A 14752-nucleotide genomic window follows, 5' to 3' on the forward strand; every position below is an offset into this window, starting at 1 on the left:
TGGTGGTTAACCTACATTACCATTTTTATAAATATTTTTTTTTAAAGAAGAGTGTGTGTGAATATTAAAAAATGAATAATTATTTATTTAGTTAAATTTAAATTTTATAAAAGAATAATTATGTAATTTTTGATTAAAAATAGAAATGGATCAATAAAAAAAAAAAGATGAAGTTTGTTTGTTTTAAAATTTTTTTTTTTTTTTTTTTCAGAGATTTAAAATAATTAAAACAAAAAATATTTAAATTTATAAATTCATAAAAATTTCTTATTTTATTTAAAATATAAAGGGTAAATTTAATGACCCCAGTGTTTTTTGTGTGGGTCAGAGTGATGGTGTTTTGATTTGCCCCAGTGGCTTGGTTCATGTTTACCCCATGCAGAAACACCATTGTCACCAAAGGTTTCGCATACTGAACCTGAAGCCATGTTTGATTTCATTGATGAACCAGTGCTTGAAAGTGAGATTATTGAATCTATAATAAACACAAGGATATGTTATAAAAAAAATGGTTACTAAATTGATAGTTTATTTTTTTTATAGTTTATATTACTTACTAAAGATCATTTTTTTAAATTTAATTTGATTTTGTTTGTTTTTTTTGTTTTAAAAATTTAAATTTTAAAACTATTTATACTATTTTTTTTATAAAAATAATAATAAAAAAGATTTTCTTATTGTGTGGGTATTTCTTTTTAAAAAAAAGACTTTAAATATAAATTAATGGATAATTATATTTTTCCCCATATTAAATAAGGGGAACAATTATAAACAAACCATTAATTATTTATACCAATAGTGTAAAAAAATAAAAGAATACTTGTTACTTTTTGTAATTAAAATTTTTTAATTATTTCAAATTTTAAAAAAAATAATTTATTATTGCATCATTATTTTTATATATTAAAATAACAATAAAAATATTATAGAAAAAAAAAAATATTGTTTGTTTTAATTATTTTTTTATTAACTATGTTTTACCTTGCTTCATTACTATTTTTATTTTAAACTTGTTGTTTGGCAATTTTGTTGACTCCGTTCTGAGGAGGGACATAAATTCTCAATATATACTGAACCAGTTTCAATGGCATTACTATTGAACGGAGATCTGGGATATAAATGAGATCTTTTGAAGCATTTGTAATTCCGATCCTCTTGTCAATATCATCAATGAAAGTGGTACCATATATGAGAAATTTCTAAATCGCTGTACCATATTCTTTGATCAATTTAGATTTAATGCAATCTAATTTTGTTTTATTTGGTGAAATTGGTGCGACAATTATATTTAAACAATCAATTCATTTTAAACCAAACAATCTCAAAAAAAAAAAAAACAATTATATTTTTTGATACAATTTATTATTAAAAAAAAAATTATTTTAAAATTTTATTAAGATGGTTGATTGTAAATTCGAAAATGAATTTTTTTGTAGAGAGTACTCAATAACTTAAAAAATAGTAAGTGAGATACTTGCCCCATTATAAAAAAAAAAACTGATTTGCTAAATTTTTTCACATCAAAAAAAACTGATTGTGGAACCCATTAAATAACTATTCTTGTGTTGGGAAGAAAAAATTTCGAATAATCTAAAAGCAATGTTTTTTATTTATTTTATTTTAATTTAATTTAATTTAATTTTCATAAAAAAAATCTAATTGGTTTTTTGTTATTGAGCGAAAATCAATGTGGGGTACACACATCATTGTTTATTTTTTTTATTTGAATAATAGTTTTGAAATAGTTATCCATTCCATTGCTTGATTTGATAAGATTTTAAAAATAATAATAATAGTGTATCTTTTTTAAAATTATCTAACTTATATTTTAAAAAAAAATTAAATTTTTATTTTTTTATTTTATTTTTTTATTTTTATTTTTTTTTAAATTATTTTTTTTTATTTTTTTTTTTTTTAAATTAATTTTTTTCAATTTTTTTTTATTTTTTTTTTGTATTTTTATTTACAATTAAACCATAAACAAATTTATAATAAATAATTATAATATTATATTATATTAATATTTTATAAAACAAATACATATATTTTAATACGAATTGTATATAGTAGTATAGTAATAGTTTTTATATTTTTGTATAATAAATAATATATTTTAAAATTTTGGCATATAATGTGGTTTGGTTCAAGTTTATTAAGTGGTAGTTTTAACAATAATAACAATAACAATAATAACAATTCAAATGTAAATAATAGCGATAATACGAATAATAATAATAATATGAATAATAATAATAATAATAATAATACAGAAGGATTAACAGAAACTCCAAAAAAAAACATGACAAAAACAAATATAAATGATGAATTTTTAAGTGGAAATGGTATTTCGAGCTCACAATCATGTGATTCTTTATCAAATTTAGGAGATCCGGATTTTGATGTTAAATCAAACTCATCAAATTCATCATCACATGTACAACGTAGTACTGGGAATGGCAGCGGAGCCGGTGGGAGCGAACCAATTTACGAAAATATTAGAATAGGAAATGGCTCAATCTCAACAATTATTACATTAGAAGAAAGTACAAAAGAAAGAAACAATTTTTATACAAAGTTAAAAAGCCCAAAAGCAATGGATATCCGAAGAAGCTTATTAAGGTAATATAATTATATTTTAGCTAGTTTAGTTTTTATATTAAAATACTAATCTAATTTTAATATAATATTTTAGTTTTGTTACTAAATTTTCAGAATATGGGCCAGCCAATTATGAAGAGCAAGGTCATATTATAATCACATATTCAAGAGAATTAGAGCATAAAATTTTATTACATCCATTGTGGCAAGACCCAACCGAAGCAGAACTCGAGGGTATCAGAGATGGTATTGAAAAGTATATTATGAATAAACTTTATCATTGGTAAATATCCACTGCGACAATTCAAAATTATTATTTGTAATCATAATAATATTAATAATATTTTTTTTTTTTTAAAACCATTAGCACTTTTTTTCCAGCTAGATTAGGTAGATTAGAGCCACAAGAAGGAAATATTGTATCAGAAAGCTTATTAGTACCAACAGAAGATGATTTAAAATTATACAAACATATTATGATTCATCAATTTTTAGAGCCACAACATTTTGATATAGAAAAATTTTTTACAGTAAACGAACAACGTCAAAATTTAGCAATTTCAGAACTCAAGAAAATGAATACATATAAAACACCAAGAGATAAAATGGTTTGCGTCTATAATTGTTGTAAAGTTATATTCAAACTATTAAAGAATACAAATAACAATCCAACTGGTGCAGACGAATTTCTTCCAATCCTCATCTATGTTGTTTTAAAGGCCAATTTACCAATGTTAAAATCCAATTTAATTTATGTTAGTACTTTTAGAGATCAATCAAGAATGATGACTGAAATTGCATGTTACTTTACACATCTCGTTTCTGCCGTTACCTTTATCGAAAATATTTCAACCCCTGCCGATCTTTCAATAGAAGAGTCCGAATTTTATAGACTACGTGAAAAATATGAAATGGAATTACCATTAAAGCTAAACAGTGATATGTTAAAAAGATTAAACTATAAACTAAGTGATCAACAAAAATCAATTTTAGCCAATTCAGCAATAAATAATACACAACCACAATCACAGCCACAATCAACACCAGTTAAAGAAAATAATAACACTAGCAATATTAGCAAATCACCACCACACTCAAATAGCAAGCCATTACAACCAAACTCAAGAGGCCATTCTAGACACTCTTCACTTAATAATAGTAATATTAGCAGTCATAACACATTTTTCAATGAAAATGAAGATATTCACAGTAGCTGTAACAGTCCAAATGTGATGGCCGAGCACTTTTCAAATTTCAGTACAAATCAAAGTCATCATTACGAATTTTTAAATTATCATTCAGATGACATTAAAATTGGCCAAATTCCAAAACTATTGGAGGATTATAAAAAATTGATTATTGAAAATAATATTTTAAAATCAAAACTAAACAATGGTAATAATCCAGCCAATAACAATTTCCATATTTCTGAACCTTCTTCACTTTCATCCTCACCAGCACTATCTCGTAATAACTCTACAACATGGAATAATCAAATTTCCCCCAACCTATTATCAAACAACAAATCTAACAACAATAGTTTATCATCAAAAACAATTTTAGAAGAAGAACAGTCATTACAACAAGATAAAAAAGAAAAAGAAAAAGAAAAAGAAAAAGAATCACAACCAAATATTATTGAAAAAAATCAATTTGCTGAATCACCAAATACACCATCATCATTATCTTCATTATTAGATTAATAATAAAAGCTCTTTAATAAATGCATATATACAATATTATAATTTTATTATTTAAAGATTGTTATTATGTATTTATTTATTTTTTTTTTTGTTTATTTATTTATTAAAAAAAACATTATAAAAAATTCCTATTAAAAATATTTTATTTATTTTACACTTTATTCATATAAAATTGAATATATGATTTTTTTTTTTTTTTTTTTTTTTTTTTGATGTTGTTTTATAAATTATAATATTGTTATCTTCTTTTGGCTGGTGCTTTTTTATTTGATTTAGCACCTGGTTTTGATGGAGTTTTTGTAACTTTTTTGCTGTTTGGTTTTTTATCGTCTGTTGGTTTTTTGACAATTGTAATAAATGAATCCATTCTTGATTGAACACTAGTATTTTTAAACTTCTTTAATTTTTCAATACCTTGAGCAACTCTAACATCTGAGAAGCCCATTTCTTTAACAAGGAACTCATTGAGGCCCTCAACATCTGGATCTTTCCATTGAAAAGCTGGAAGTTGATCGCCGGGTATGACATCTGGATGTTTAAATAGTTCTCTAACCTCTTGATATGGGAAAAATTCTGGGATTGGGTATTTTGATTTATCTAAATGTTTAATAATTTCTTCAAGAGTTTTATGCTTTTGAATTAATTCGAATGCTCTCTTTGGACCAATACCCTTAATACTGTCACAATAATCACAACCTAAAAGAATACCTAGGTCGATAAACTCTTCATATGTTAAACCTAAACCTTCTAAAACTGATGGTAATTCGAATTCAAGAATTGGCATTTTCTTTGCTTCAGAGAAAAAGAGACGTCTTAATAAAACTGTACTACCTAAAGTTAAAGAATCCATATCTTCTGAACCAGTGGCCCATGCTTTACCACTCTTTACAATTTCTGCACATTGAGCTTCAGCTTCACATGGTGCTTTGACGACTGGAACACCCATCAATGTTAATAATTTAATACACTCTTCATTTTGTTTTCTACTAACTGAGATAGTACGCTTTGCAAACTTTTGAACATCTTCAGAGGTACCAACTTCTGTTGCTTCTTTTAAACTATCTGTAGCTTCTTTTCTTTTTGCTTGTCTTTTTGCCAATTCACCACTTTTCAATGTTGGTGGTTTACCATCAAATACATAAATTGGTTTTATACCTTTTGAAATTAATTTAATTGTACGGTAAAACATACCCTGTAAATGACTGAACAATGGTAATTAAAAAAAAAAAATGTATTAATATTTTATTTTGAAAAAAAAAAAAACGAAATAATTTTCTATGCATAGCTACCTTGTAGTTTCACCCAATTGATTTGTAAGTGCTGATGAAACATCTGCATTCATAGCAATAAGAAATTGATATAAACTAGTTGATGCATCAATTGCTATAATTCTTCCAAAATAATTCTTTAATAAATTGGTTTTAATTGAAGTTGGCGCATTATCTTCAATAAGATCTGTCAATTTCTTAATACCCATTTTAAAACCTATATAATCTTTTTTTTCTTTCTTTTATTTATTATAACTATTATTAAAAATAAAAAAAAAAAAAAAAAAAACTATTATTTGTGTTTAAAATATAAATAAAAAAATAATAAAAAATTATTTTTTTTTTTTTTTTTTTTTTTTTTTTCAAAATTTTTAAATTTTACAAGAAAAAGAGGGAAAATGTATTGATCAAAAACTCATTTCAAAAAAATTAATTACCAAAATAACCTTTTTAGGATTTATTTTATTTTATTTAAAGAAATACATATTTAAAATAGGTGAATAATAATTTACCTTTAATATATATAAATAAAAATATAAAAAAAAGAGTAATACTATTATTATATAATACCAGTAAACGTCTTTACTAAATAATTAAAAAAAGAATTATTGTAAAAGGTTACATTTTTAAAATATCTATATCCTTTCATTTTGGTTAATTATCACATTTTAAAAAATTCTCCCTTTTTTCCCTAATTAAATAAAATTTATTAAAAAAATTAAATAAACAAAAAAATATTATAACACTTGATTTGGGGAAATAATAAAAATAGATTTGCTTTAAATTGAGAAATTTCCCCAAAATAAAAATAATTATAATAAATATTTATTAAATTAAAATAATAATATTTTATATGTGATAAAATAATATTGAAAAAAAAAAAGTATAAATAAAATAGAAAATTTATTTTTATATTTCAAAATATTATCACACATATAGTTTATAACTACAACTTATTTGTTGTTGTTAATATTTTATTAAAAAATTTAATTTCTAGTTAGTTTAGCTCTTAAAACTATAACTATTCCCAATTTCCCCCTCACAACCAGTGCCTTTGTTTCAGTCTTATTAATTTCAATATAATAATGCCAGCCGGTAAGCATTAAAAATATATTTTTTTAATATAGTTTTTTTTTAGTTTTTTTTTTTCAACGACTTTTATTATAATTATTTTTATTTTTAATATTTTTTTTTATTATTTTTTGCTAAAGTCACATCAACCATGATATTTATAAAAAAAAACGTTATAGTTTTTTACAATAGAAAATTTTATTTGTTTTGAATTAAATTTTTTTTAAAAAAAAAATTGAACCGAGTTTTTTTTTCTATTTTTTTTTTCTTTTTTTTTTTTTTTTTTTTTTAGTTTTTGGCAAATTTGCTCACTAGGTATGTGTGTATATATATACAACTAAAAAAAAAAAAAAAAAAAAAAAAAACCAATTTTTTTTTTTCCAAAGGGGCATTTGGCAAGAAATTAAATAAATAAAAAAATGGTCAAATTAATAATAATAATAAATAAATTATAAAATAAATTATAAAATAAATTATAAAATAAAATAAATAATTGATTGTAATAAATATAATATTTATATATGTAAACATTTCAAATTTAAACTTTTAAAATTAATAAATTATAATATTTTATCTAAAAGAAAAAAAAAAATTATATTGGAAATAAAGTTCATAAAAACAAAATATTATTGTAATTCAAAAAAAATCAACACTTTCACATACACACACAAAAATCACATAGATTTTGTATTTTAAAAAAATTTAATTTTTTATTTTTTTTATTATTTTTTTTTTTTAAAAAAAATTTTCTTTTTTTTTTTACAAACACAATTTTTTTTTTTAAAAAAATTTTCTTTATTTTCCATTACCACCACAACTCCATTCCATATTGTAAAACATCATTGAATAAAAAAAATAAAATAAAAAAATCACCACAAATAAATAAAAAAAATGAAATATTAATACCATTTATTTTTTTCTATAATTAAAGAATACAAAATGTCAGATAACGAAGCTTTAGATGTCGAAGAATACCAACAAGCTGGTTCAGGTGCTTCATTAACCTACCCAGTTCAATGTTCATCATTAAGAAAGAACGGTTTTGTTGTTATCAAAGGTTTCCCATGCAAAGTTGTTGATATGTCAACCTCAAAGACTGGTAAACACGGTCACGCTAAAGTCAATCTTACTGCCGTTGATATCTTCACTGGTAAGAAATACGAAGAAATTTGCCCATCAACTCACAACATTGATGTCCCAAATGTCAGCAGACAAGAATACACCGTCTTAGATATTCAAGATGGTTACTTATCACTCTTATCAGCTGGTGGTGATATCAAAGAAGATCTCCCACTCCCAGAAGACGAAATTGGCAAAGAAATCCAAGATATGATCAATGCTGGTAGAGAACCATTAGTTTCAGTCATCTCTGCTTTAGGTAAAGAAGGTATTGTCTCAGTCAAAGAATCAAGCAACAAATAAATAATTTAAATAATTTACTTAAGTTTTAAAACAACTTTATAAAAAACAAAACTCCTCCTTTTTTAAAAAAAAATTAAAAAATATATAAAAAAAAAAAAAAATTTATTAAAAAAATATTATCACATGTGCATGTCGCTTATTTATTTATTCTTTTTTTTTTTTTTTTCTTTTTTAATTTGCATATATTTTATTTTTGGTTTTAGATTTATTTTTTTTCTTGTTGGACTCTAATGTTTAAATTGGTTAATTATTTTTATCTTTTTTAATAATTATTATTATAACTATTAAAATCAAATCACACCTTTCAAGTAAATCTGAAATGTAAAAAATAAATAAAAATATTTTATTTATACAAAGCCATACATGAATATTTTTGTAAATTTTTTTTTAAATTTAAATTAAATTAATTTTTTTTATTTTTTTTTAATTTTTAATTTATTTGGGGTAATTTTTTTTTATTTTTTTTTATTATAATTATTTATATATTTATTATTATAATAATAAGGAAAAAGTTAGAAAATTAAAATTAAAAAAAAAACAAAAATCATTAATAATTATTTTTTTTAATTAAATTTAATATATACTATATTATTTTTCATATTGTTTTCTTTTAAAAAAAAATTTTTTTTTTTTTTTTTTTTAATTGACAATCTTTTATAATTACATATGATAGATAAATAATATAATAATATTTCTATAATAAATAATAATAAAAAATGAATATACAAAGATCTCAAAGTTTAAATAATATTATAAATGAAAAATTAGGTAGAATTATTGTAGCAAGTAATACCTTACCAATATCAATTACAAAGATAACTGAAACACCATCTATTGGATCACCATTAAATGCAAGCAAAGAAATTCCACTTACTAGTAGCTTTGGTATGTCAGAACCAGTAAGAGATAATGGAAATGGAGGTAAAATTCAAGTTCAAATATCATCAATACCATTCCCAATAGAGTCGGCTCTAGATACTTTAATGAACAAGCAAGAAATTGAAGATTGGACATGGATAGGGTGGTCTCACGTAGAATTACCAGAAGAAGATTTTCCATCATTAGAAAGGTCTATTAAGGATTTCAACAACCATTTCGAACCAATTTTTTTAAATGAACATTTGGTAGATGGGTACTATAAGGGTTATTGCAAGAATGCATTATGGCTGTTACTTCATTATCAATTAAATTTCGTTAAAATGCAATCAGAATGGTGGGATGATTATGTTGTTGTAAATCAAATGTTTGCTAATAAAATTGCCGCCACTTGGAGACCTGGTGATATCATTTGGATCCATGATTACCATTTAATGCTTGTTCCACAAATGCTCAGAAAGTTACTACCATTGGAAGCACCAATCGGTTTCTTTTTCCATGCTCCATTCCCATCTTATGAATTGTTCCGTATTCTTCCAAATAGAAAAGAGATTCTTAAAGGTATCTTGGGTTCAAATTTAATAGGTTTCCAATCTTTCGAATACCTCCGTCATTTTAGATCATCATGTGCTCGTTTATTGGATTTAGAAGTTCATCCAAAAGGTTTAGAAATTGTTGAAGAGACTTTTACTCATTTTACTAAACTTCAGGTATATCCAATCGGTGTAGACTACAATGATTTTGTTAAAAATCTTAATTTGCCAGATGTTGCTAGTAGAATAGAATCTCTTCGTAAAATATTCAAGGGAAAAAAGGTTTTGGTAGCAAGAGATAGATTAGATCAAATTGAAGCAGTACCAAGAAAATTGGAAGTAATAGAAAGTTTATTAAACGACCATCCAGAGTATCACGGCAAACTTGTTTTTATTCAAATTTATGAGCCAACTGTTGAGGAAGAAGATGAAACTGAGGAACAAAAAATTTTACATAAAACAGTAAATGAGTAAATATTAATTAAAATTTTAACAATATTTTTAATTATTTTTTAAAATATTAACTTTTTTTTTTTTTTTTTTTTAATTTAGAATGGTTGGTAGAATTAATGGAAAATTTGGTAAATTAAGTTTTAATCCAATCGAGTATATTAATAGAAAGGTAACTTATGAGGAACTCTCAGCTTTGTACAAGTTGGCAGACGTAGCTTTAATAACACCAATTAGAGATGGCATGAATTTAACATCACACGAATATGTTGTATGCCAAAAGGATAATTTTGGTGTATTAATCCTCAGTGAATTTGCTGGAGCAGCAAGATGTTTAGGGGGGGCAATTATTGTAAATCCATTTTCAAAGAAGGAGATAATGGGTGCAATTATTGAAGCACTAAATATGAATGGTGTTGATAAGAAATTAAAGCATCAAATCAATTATAACTATGTTTTAGCAAATACATCATCGTTTTGGGGCAAAAGATTTTTATGTGACCTCAACGAAGCAACACAACAAGAAGTTCAAGAAACAAGAGTTCTTAAAGCCAATATACCAGAGATCGAAGATTCGTACAAGAAATCAAAAAGCAGGGTTTTCTTTTTGGATTATGACGGTACTCTAACACCATTGGTACGTCTCCCTAGTCAAGCTATGCCATCTAAACATTTAATTGACACTTTGGCAAAATTAGCCAGCGATCCAAAGAATGATGTTTATATCATAAGTGGTAGAGATCGTGTATCACTTGAAAAGTGGTTGGGTCATATACCAGTTGGTATGTCATGTGAACATGGTGTATTTACAAGGCCACCAGGTGTAAATCAACCATGGGTAGAGTCACCAAATGCAGAGCAATCTTGGAAAGAAACAGTATTGCAGGTAATGCAGGATTTTGAAGATAGAACCCCAGGTTCAATGGTTGAGATAAAGCAAGTTAATCTTACATGGCACTATAGAAATGCGGATCCAGATTTTGGTCAATTCCAAGCTAGAGAATTGGTTGCTCAGCTTTATGCAGTTGCAAATAAATATCCATTGGATATTCTCTCTGGTAAAAAGGCAATTGAAGTCAAACCAATCGGTGTTAATAAAGGTGAGATTGTAAAAATGATTCTTTCAAAATCATCCCCCGACTTTATTCTCTGTATTGGTGATGATAAAACCGATGAAGATATGTTTAAAGTTTTAACAAATGTACCATCATATTCAATTCGTGTAACTGCTGATCTAAAAGAGTCAACAAAAGCTAAAGGTATTTTAGAAAGTTCTCAAGAAGTTTTATCACTTTTAAATAAGTTATCATCGTTATAATAAATAATTAATAATAATAAAAATAAATTAATAATATCTAAATGTATAATTAATTAATAAAAAAAAAAAAATATTTTAAAAAAATTATTAAATCTAAATAAAATTAAAATTATCTTTTAGTATTTAATAAATCAGAGTATAAATGGTAATTTATGATTGATTTCATACCCATATTAATTTTTCAATAAATTTTTTTTCTTTTTTTTTAATTTTTTTTAATTTTTTATAATTTTTTTTTTTTTTTTTTTTTATTTTTTAATTTTTTATTTTTTATATTATTTTTTTTTTTATATATTTATTTATTTTACTTTTTTTTTTTTTTCTAAAGATATAATTATAAAAATGGAGGCTATTCAAAAAGAATTAGCAGAGTTAGCAATTAAAAAAATTGTTGCATCTCTTAGACAAATTTTATATAGAATCGAAACTGGTCAAGCCAAAGATGTTATTGGATTATTAGAACCATATATGGATTTAGAGTCATATGAAAACGTTAGAGAACAATATTATAAATTTAAAGAAGAAAAACAAAAGAATAAAATCGAAAGAGAGGAAGACGATGATATTTTTGAAGATGAAGAGGAAGAGGAGGAAGAAGGGGAAGAAGCCTCAATTGAACAAAATAGAGAAGATAATCAAGAAAATGAAAACATTGAAGAAGAGTCATTTGATGATGGTATTGTAAAAAGATGTAGAATGTTATATAATAAAAATAAAATCTCTGAAAAATATTTATTACAAATTCAAAATGTTGCATCCAGATTGGTATCAAATGCTTCATCAGCCTCAACCAACTCCAATAGCGGAGGAATGAATAGTAATATGACCAAGGTTTCAGATAGAGTTTCACGTGATTCAGATTCAAATGGTGGTTCAAATGGTGTTAATCGTAAAAAGAGAAGAGGTGCTTCAAAAGGTTTCCCTCTCAATTGGAATCTCATTATGGCTATGGTCTCAAATATCTCTCTTGAACAAGTTCAATCAATGATTAATGTTTTAATTATGGTTCTTTCTCGTACTCCAGTTTCAGTACTCTTCAAACAATTCCACGAATATAAATTTATCATTTCTGCCATTTATGACCTTTTAAATGCTATTGTTCGTAGAGATGTCAAAGATATTGGTACCTGTCTTATTATCGCTGTTATTGGTGTTATTCGTTTCTCACAACGTAAAAATATGCCATTGAATACAGGTAATTATTCAATTTATTATTATAATTATTATTATGTAATATTGGTGGTTTTCTAACAAATTATTAATTTTTTATAGCTTTGGAAGTTGCCAAATATCTTTACAACACTGGTAACAAAAAGAAATTCAGTTTAATGAGATCTGTTTCTTTAGCTGCCTTCTTATCAAACTTATTCAAACTTATTAACCCACCAAGAGTCACCCCATTGGATATTGTTTCTCTTGTTAAATCCCAAATTCAATCAAGATTATAAAAAAAAAAAAAAAAAAAAATATAAAAGATTATAAATTATAATTCATAATTATAATTATACATTAAATTGTAACATAATAATATATTTTACAAATAATATAAAAAAAAAAATATATAAAAAAAAATAAAAAAAATAAATAAAAAAAAAAAAGAATAATTTAAAATTTTTTCAAAAATAAAAATATTTAATGGTAATAATACCTGGATAGTATTCTAATTTTTATAATTTAATATTGTTAATACTCTGTTTTATTGTATATCAAAAAAAAAAAATTTTGTTTAAATTTGTAAATAAAAAATAGTGGGAATTTATTATTTTAAAAAATCAATAATAGATTTAAAAAGACACAAAGAACTTGATTCTATAAGAATCTTGTAAAATGAAAAAAAAAATGCATTTAGTTTTTAAATAAATAACGTTTGGTTTTATTTAGTTTTTTTTATATATAAAATATCGGGCTTATATAAAAAATGATTGAATATTAATAAATAATATTTTAGATATATGAATTAAAGTATGGTCTACTGAAAAACACTTTTGTGCATTCTTGAGATATATTATTTTTTGAAAATAATAATGTGCTAGTATTATCATCAGAGGCACCATGTGATTGAATTCTGTTGGTTTTTGAGGTTTTTTTTAAAGAGATGATGAAATCTAAAATAAAAAAAAAAAAAAAAAAAAAAAATTAGTATGAAAATTATTTTATTAAAAAAAAAACATAAAAAAATTGAACTTACCGAATAACATTTTTTATTTTTTTTTTTATTTAAATAGTTTTAGGTTTTAAGTTTTTTAATTTATATTTTAATATTTAATAATAATAAAAAAAAAAAAAAAAATATTTATACTAAAAAATGGAGGCTTTTAAAATTAAATAAATTAAAATATTAAATTAAATCTTTTTTAATCTTTTAAAGTTAAAAAGATAGGGGCACCATTAATGAAAATATTAATATGATATAGTTGTTTTTTTGTAAATTGTTAATGTTGTTGCAATAATATTTTAAATTTAATTATAAAATTAATCCTTTTAAAAAAGAACCCTCCGTAAACAAATCAATAAATTAATGCTTTAATCATTCATTTTTTAAATGAGCGGTTTTTAATGATAATTGTAATAAATATAATAATTTTTTAATTTAGAAATGATTATAAACCAATAAATAATTAAATTAATATGGAATCGAGATCAATTTAATGATATTAAATTTTCTTTGTTTAATAGGGTATAAAAATTTACTTAATTAAAGGATACTTTCAAATAAGCTTCATTTTAGGTTTCGAACGATTCTCTTATCTCTTAAAAAATTACTGTATCATTGTAAAAAAGGGGGTTTTACTATTATCTAATTATATTTAGTGGGGTATAGCATTTTATAAAAATATTTCAATTTTATTAAATCATCAAATTACAAATACTTTTTTAAAATATTACAAATAAATCAAACAATTTACTAAATAATATTATATCAATGAATATTTATGTTGGGAATTATTATTAAATAATATTAATTTTATAAAATAATAATATTAATTTTGTGTGTGATGTGTGGGTGTGTGTTTTTTTTTTTATAATTTTTTAAATAAATATAATATTATATTTGTTTAAAAAAAAAGTTTGTACAAAGAATTATAATTTTTTTAAATAAATTTATATATGTATAATATGTAAAAGATTTTCAACATCATAAGTGTTGTTATTTTACAATAAAATCAAAACATATATAATTCTACATTATAAAAGAATAAAACTGTGGAATAGTGTTTCAAATTCTTTCAATATAAAGGCATTTCAGTTTGACATTGGGGGTGTGGTATGTGTATAGTGTATTGTGTATGTGTGGGTGTGGTAAAAACAAATCATGTGGCACAGTGTTTTTTATTTGTTCCATTCTTTATTTTGTGAAAAATTTTGTCCAGTTGGTGGGTTTGATAAACGATAAAATTAGAACCAACATAAAATAAAAAAAAAGATAATAAAAGTGCTATATGGATAAAAAAAATTTTATTGTTGTTATTTTTATTTGAATCTATTTTTAAAAAAAAAAGATCTCGATTTTTT

General features: G+C 23.2%; 6 protein-coding genes across 6 annotated transcripts; 4 read left to right on the plus strand and 2 right to left on the minus strand.

Moving 5' to 3' along the window:
- Positions 1 to 217: 217 nt before the first annotated feature.
- Positions 218 to 590, minus strand: DICPUDRAFT_91779 (uncharacterized protein). The gene is made up of 2 exons (XM_003286677.1): positions 558 to 590; positions 218 to 475 (listed from the first exon to the last, which is right to left on the minus strand). The coding sequence occupies exons 1-2, from the start codon at positions 565 to 567 to the stop codon at positions 297 to 299; spliced, it is 189 nt and encodes a 62-aa protein (XP_003286725.1). The 5' UTR covers positions 568 to 590; the 3' UTR covers positions 218 to 296.
- Positions 591 to 2131: 1541 nt separating this feature from the next.
- Positions 2132 to 4301, plus strand: DICPUDRAFT_150717 (uncharacterized protein; the record flags this gene model as incomplete). Its single annotated transcript, XM_003286656.1, has 3 exons — positions 2132 to 2619; positions 2693 to 2881; positions 2966 to 4301. The coding sequence occupies 3 exons, from the start codon at positions 2132 to 2134 to the stop codon at positions 4299 to 4301; spliced, it is 2013 nt and encodes a 670-aa protein (XP_003286704.1).
- A 238-nt stretch (positions 4302 to 4539) lies between these two features.
- DICPUDRAFT_31355 (uncharacterized protein) lies at positions 4540 to 5778 on the minus strand (the record flags this gene model as incomplete). Its single annotated transcript, XM_003286678.1, has 2 exons — positions 4540 to 5503; positions 5591 to 5778. The coding sequence occupies 2 exons, from the start codon at positions 5776 to 5778 to the stop codon at positions 4540 to 4542; spliced, it is 1152 nt and encodes a 383-aa protein (XP_003286726.1).
- Positions 5779 to 7569: 1791 nt separating this feature from the next.
- Positions 7570 to 8169, plus strand: DICPUDRAFT_91781 (uncharacterized protein). The gene has a single exon (XM_003286657.1). The coding sequence runs from the start codon at positions 7580 to 7582 to the stop codon at positions 8060 to 8062; it is 483 nt and encodes a 160-aa protein (XP_003286705.1). The 5' UTR covers positions 7570 to 7579; the 3' UTR covers positions 8063 to 8169.
- Positions 8170 to 8550: 381 nt separating this feature from the next.
- DICPUDRAFT_46972 (glycosyltransferase) lies at positions 8551 to 11316 on the plus strand. Its single transcript, XM_003286658.1, has 2 exons — positions 8551 to 9941; positions 10024 to 11316. Exons 1-2 carry the CDS (start codon positions 8779 to 8781, stop codon positions 11237 to 11239), a joined length of 2379 nt encoding a protein of 792 aa, XP_003286706.1. The 5' UTR covers positions 8551 to 8778; the 3' UTR covers positions 11240 to 11316.
- Positions 11317 to 11569: 253 nt separating this feature from the next.
- On the plus strand, positions 11570 to 12802 carry DICPUDRAFT_97489 (uncharacterized protein). Its single transcript, XM_003286659.1, has 2 exons — positions 11570 to 12434; positions 12512 to 12802. Exons 1-2 carry the CDS (start codon positions 11582 to 11584, stop codon positions 12685 to 12687), a joined length of 1029 nt encoding a protein of 342 aa, XP_003286707.1. The 5' UTR covers positions 11570 to 11581; the 3' UTR covers positions 12688 to 12802.
- The last annotated feature ends 1950 nt before the right edge of the window (positions 12803 to 14752 follow it).

This window comes from Dictyostelium purpureum, assembly GCF_000190715.1.
Source record: "Dictyostelium purpureum unplaced genomic scaffold DICPUscaffold_77, whole genome shotgun sequence".
NCBI classification, from domain to species: Eukaryota; Evosea; class Eumycetozoa; order Dictyosteliales; family Dictyosteliaceae; genus Dictyostelium; species Dictyostelium purpureum.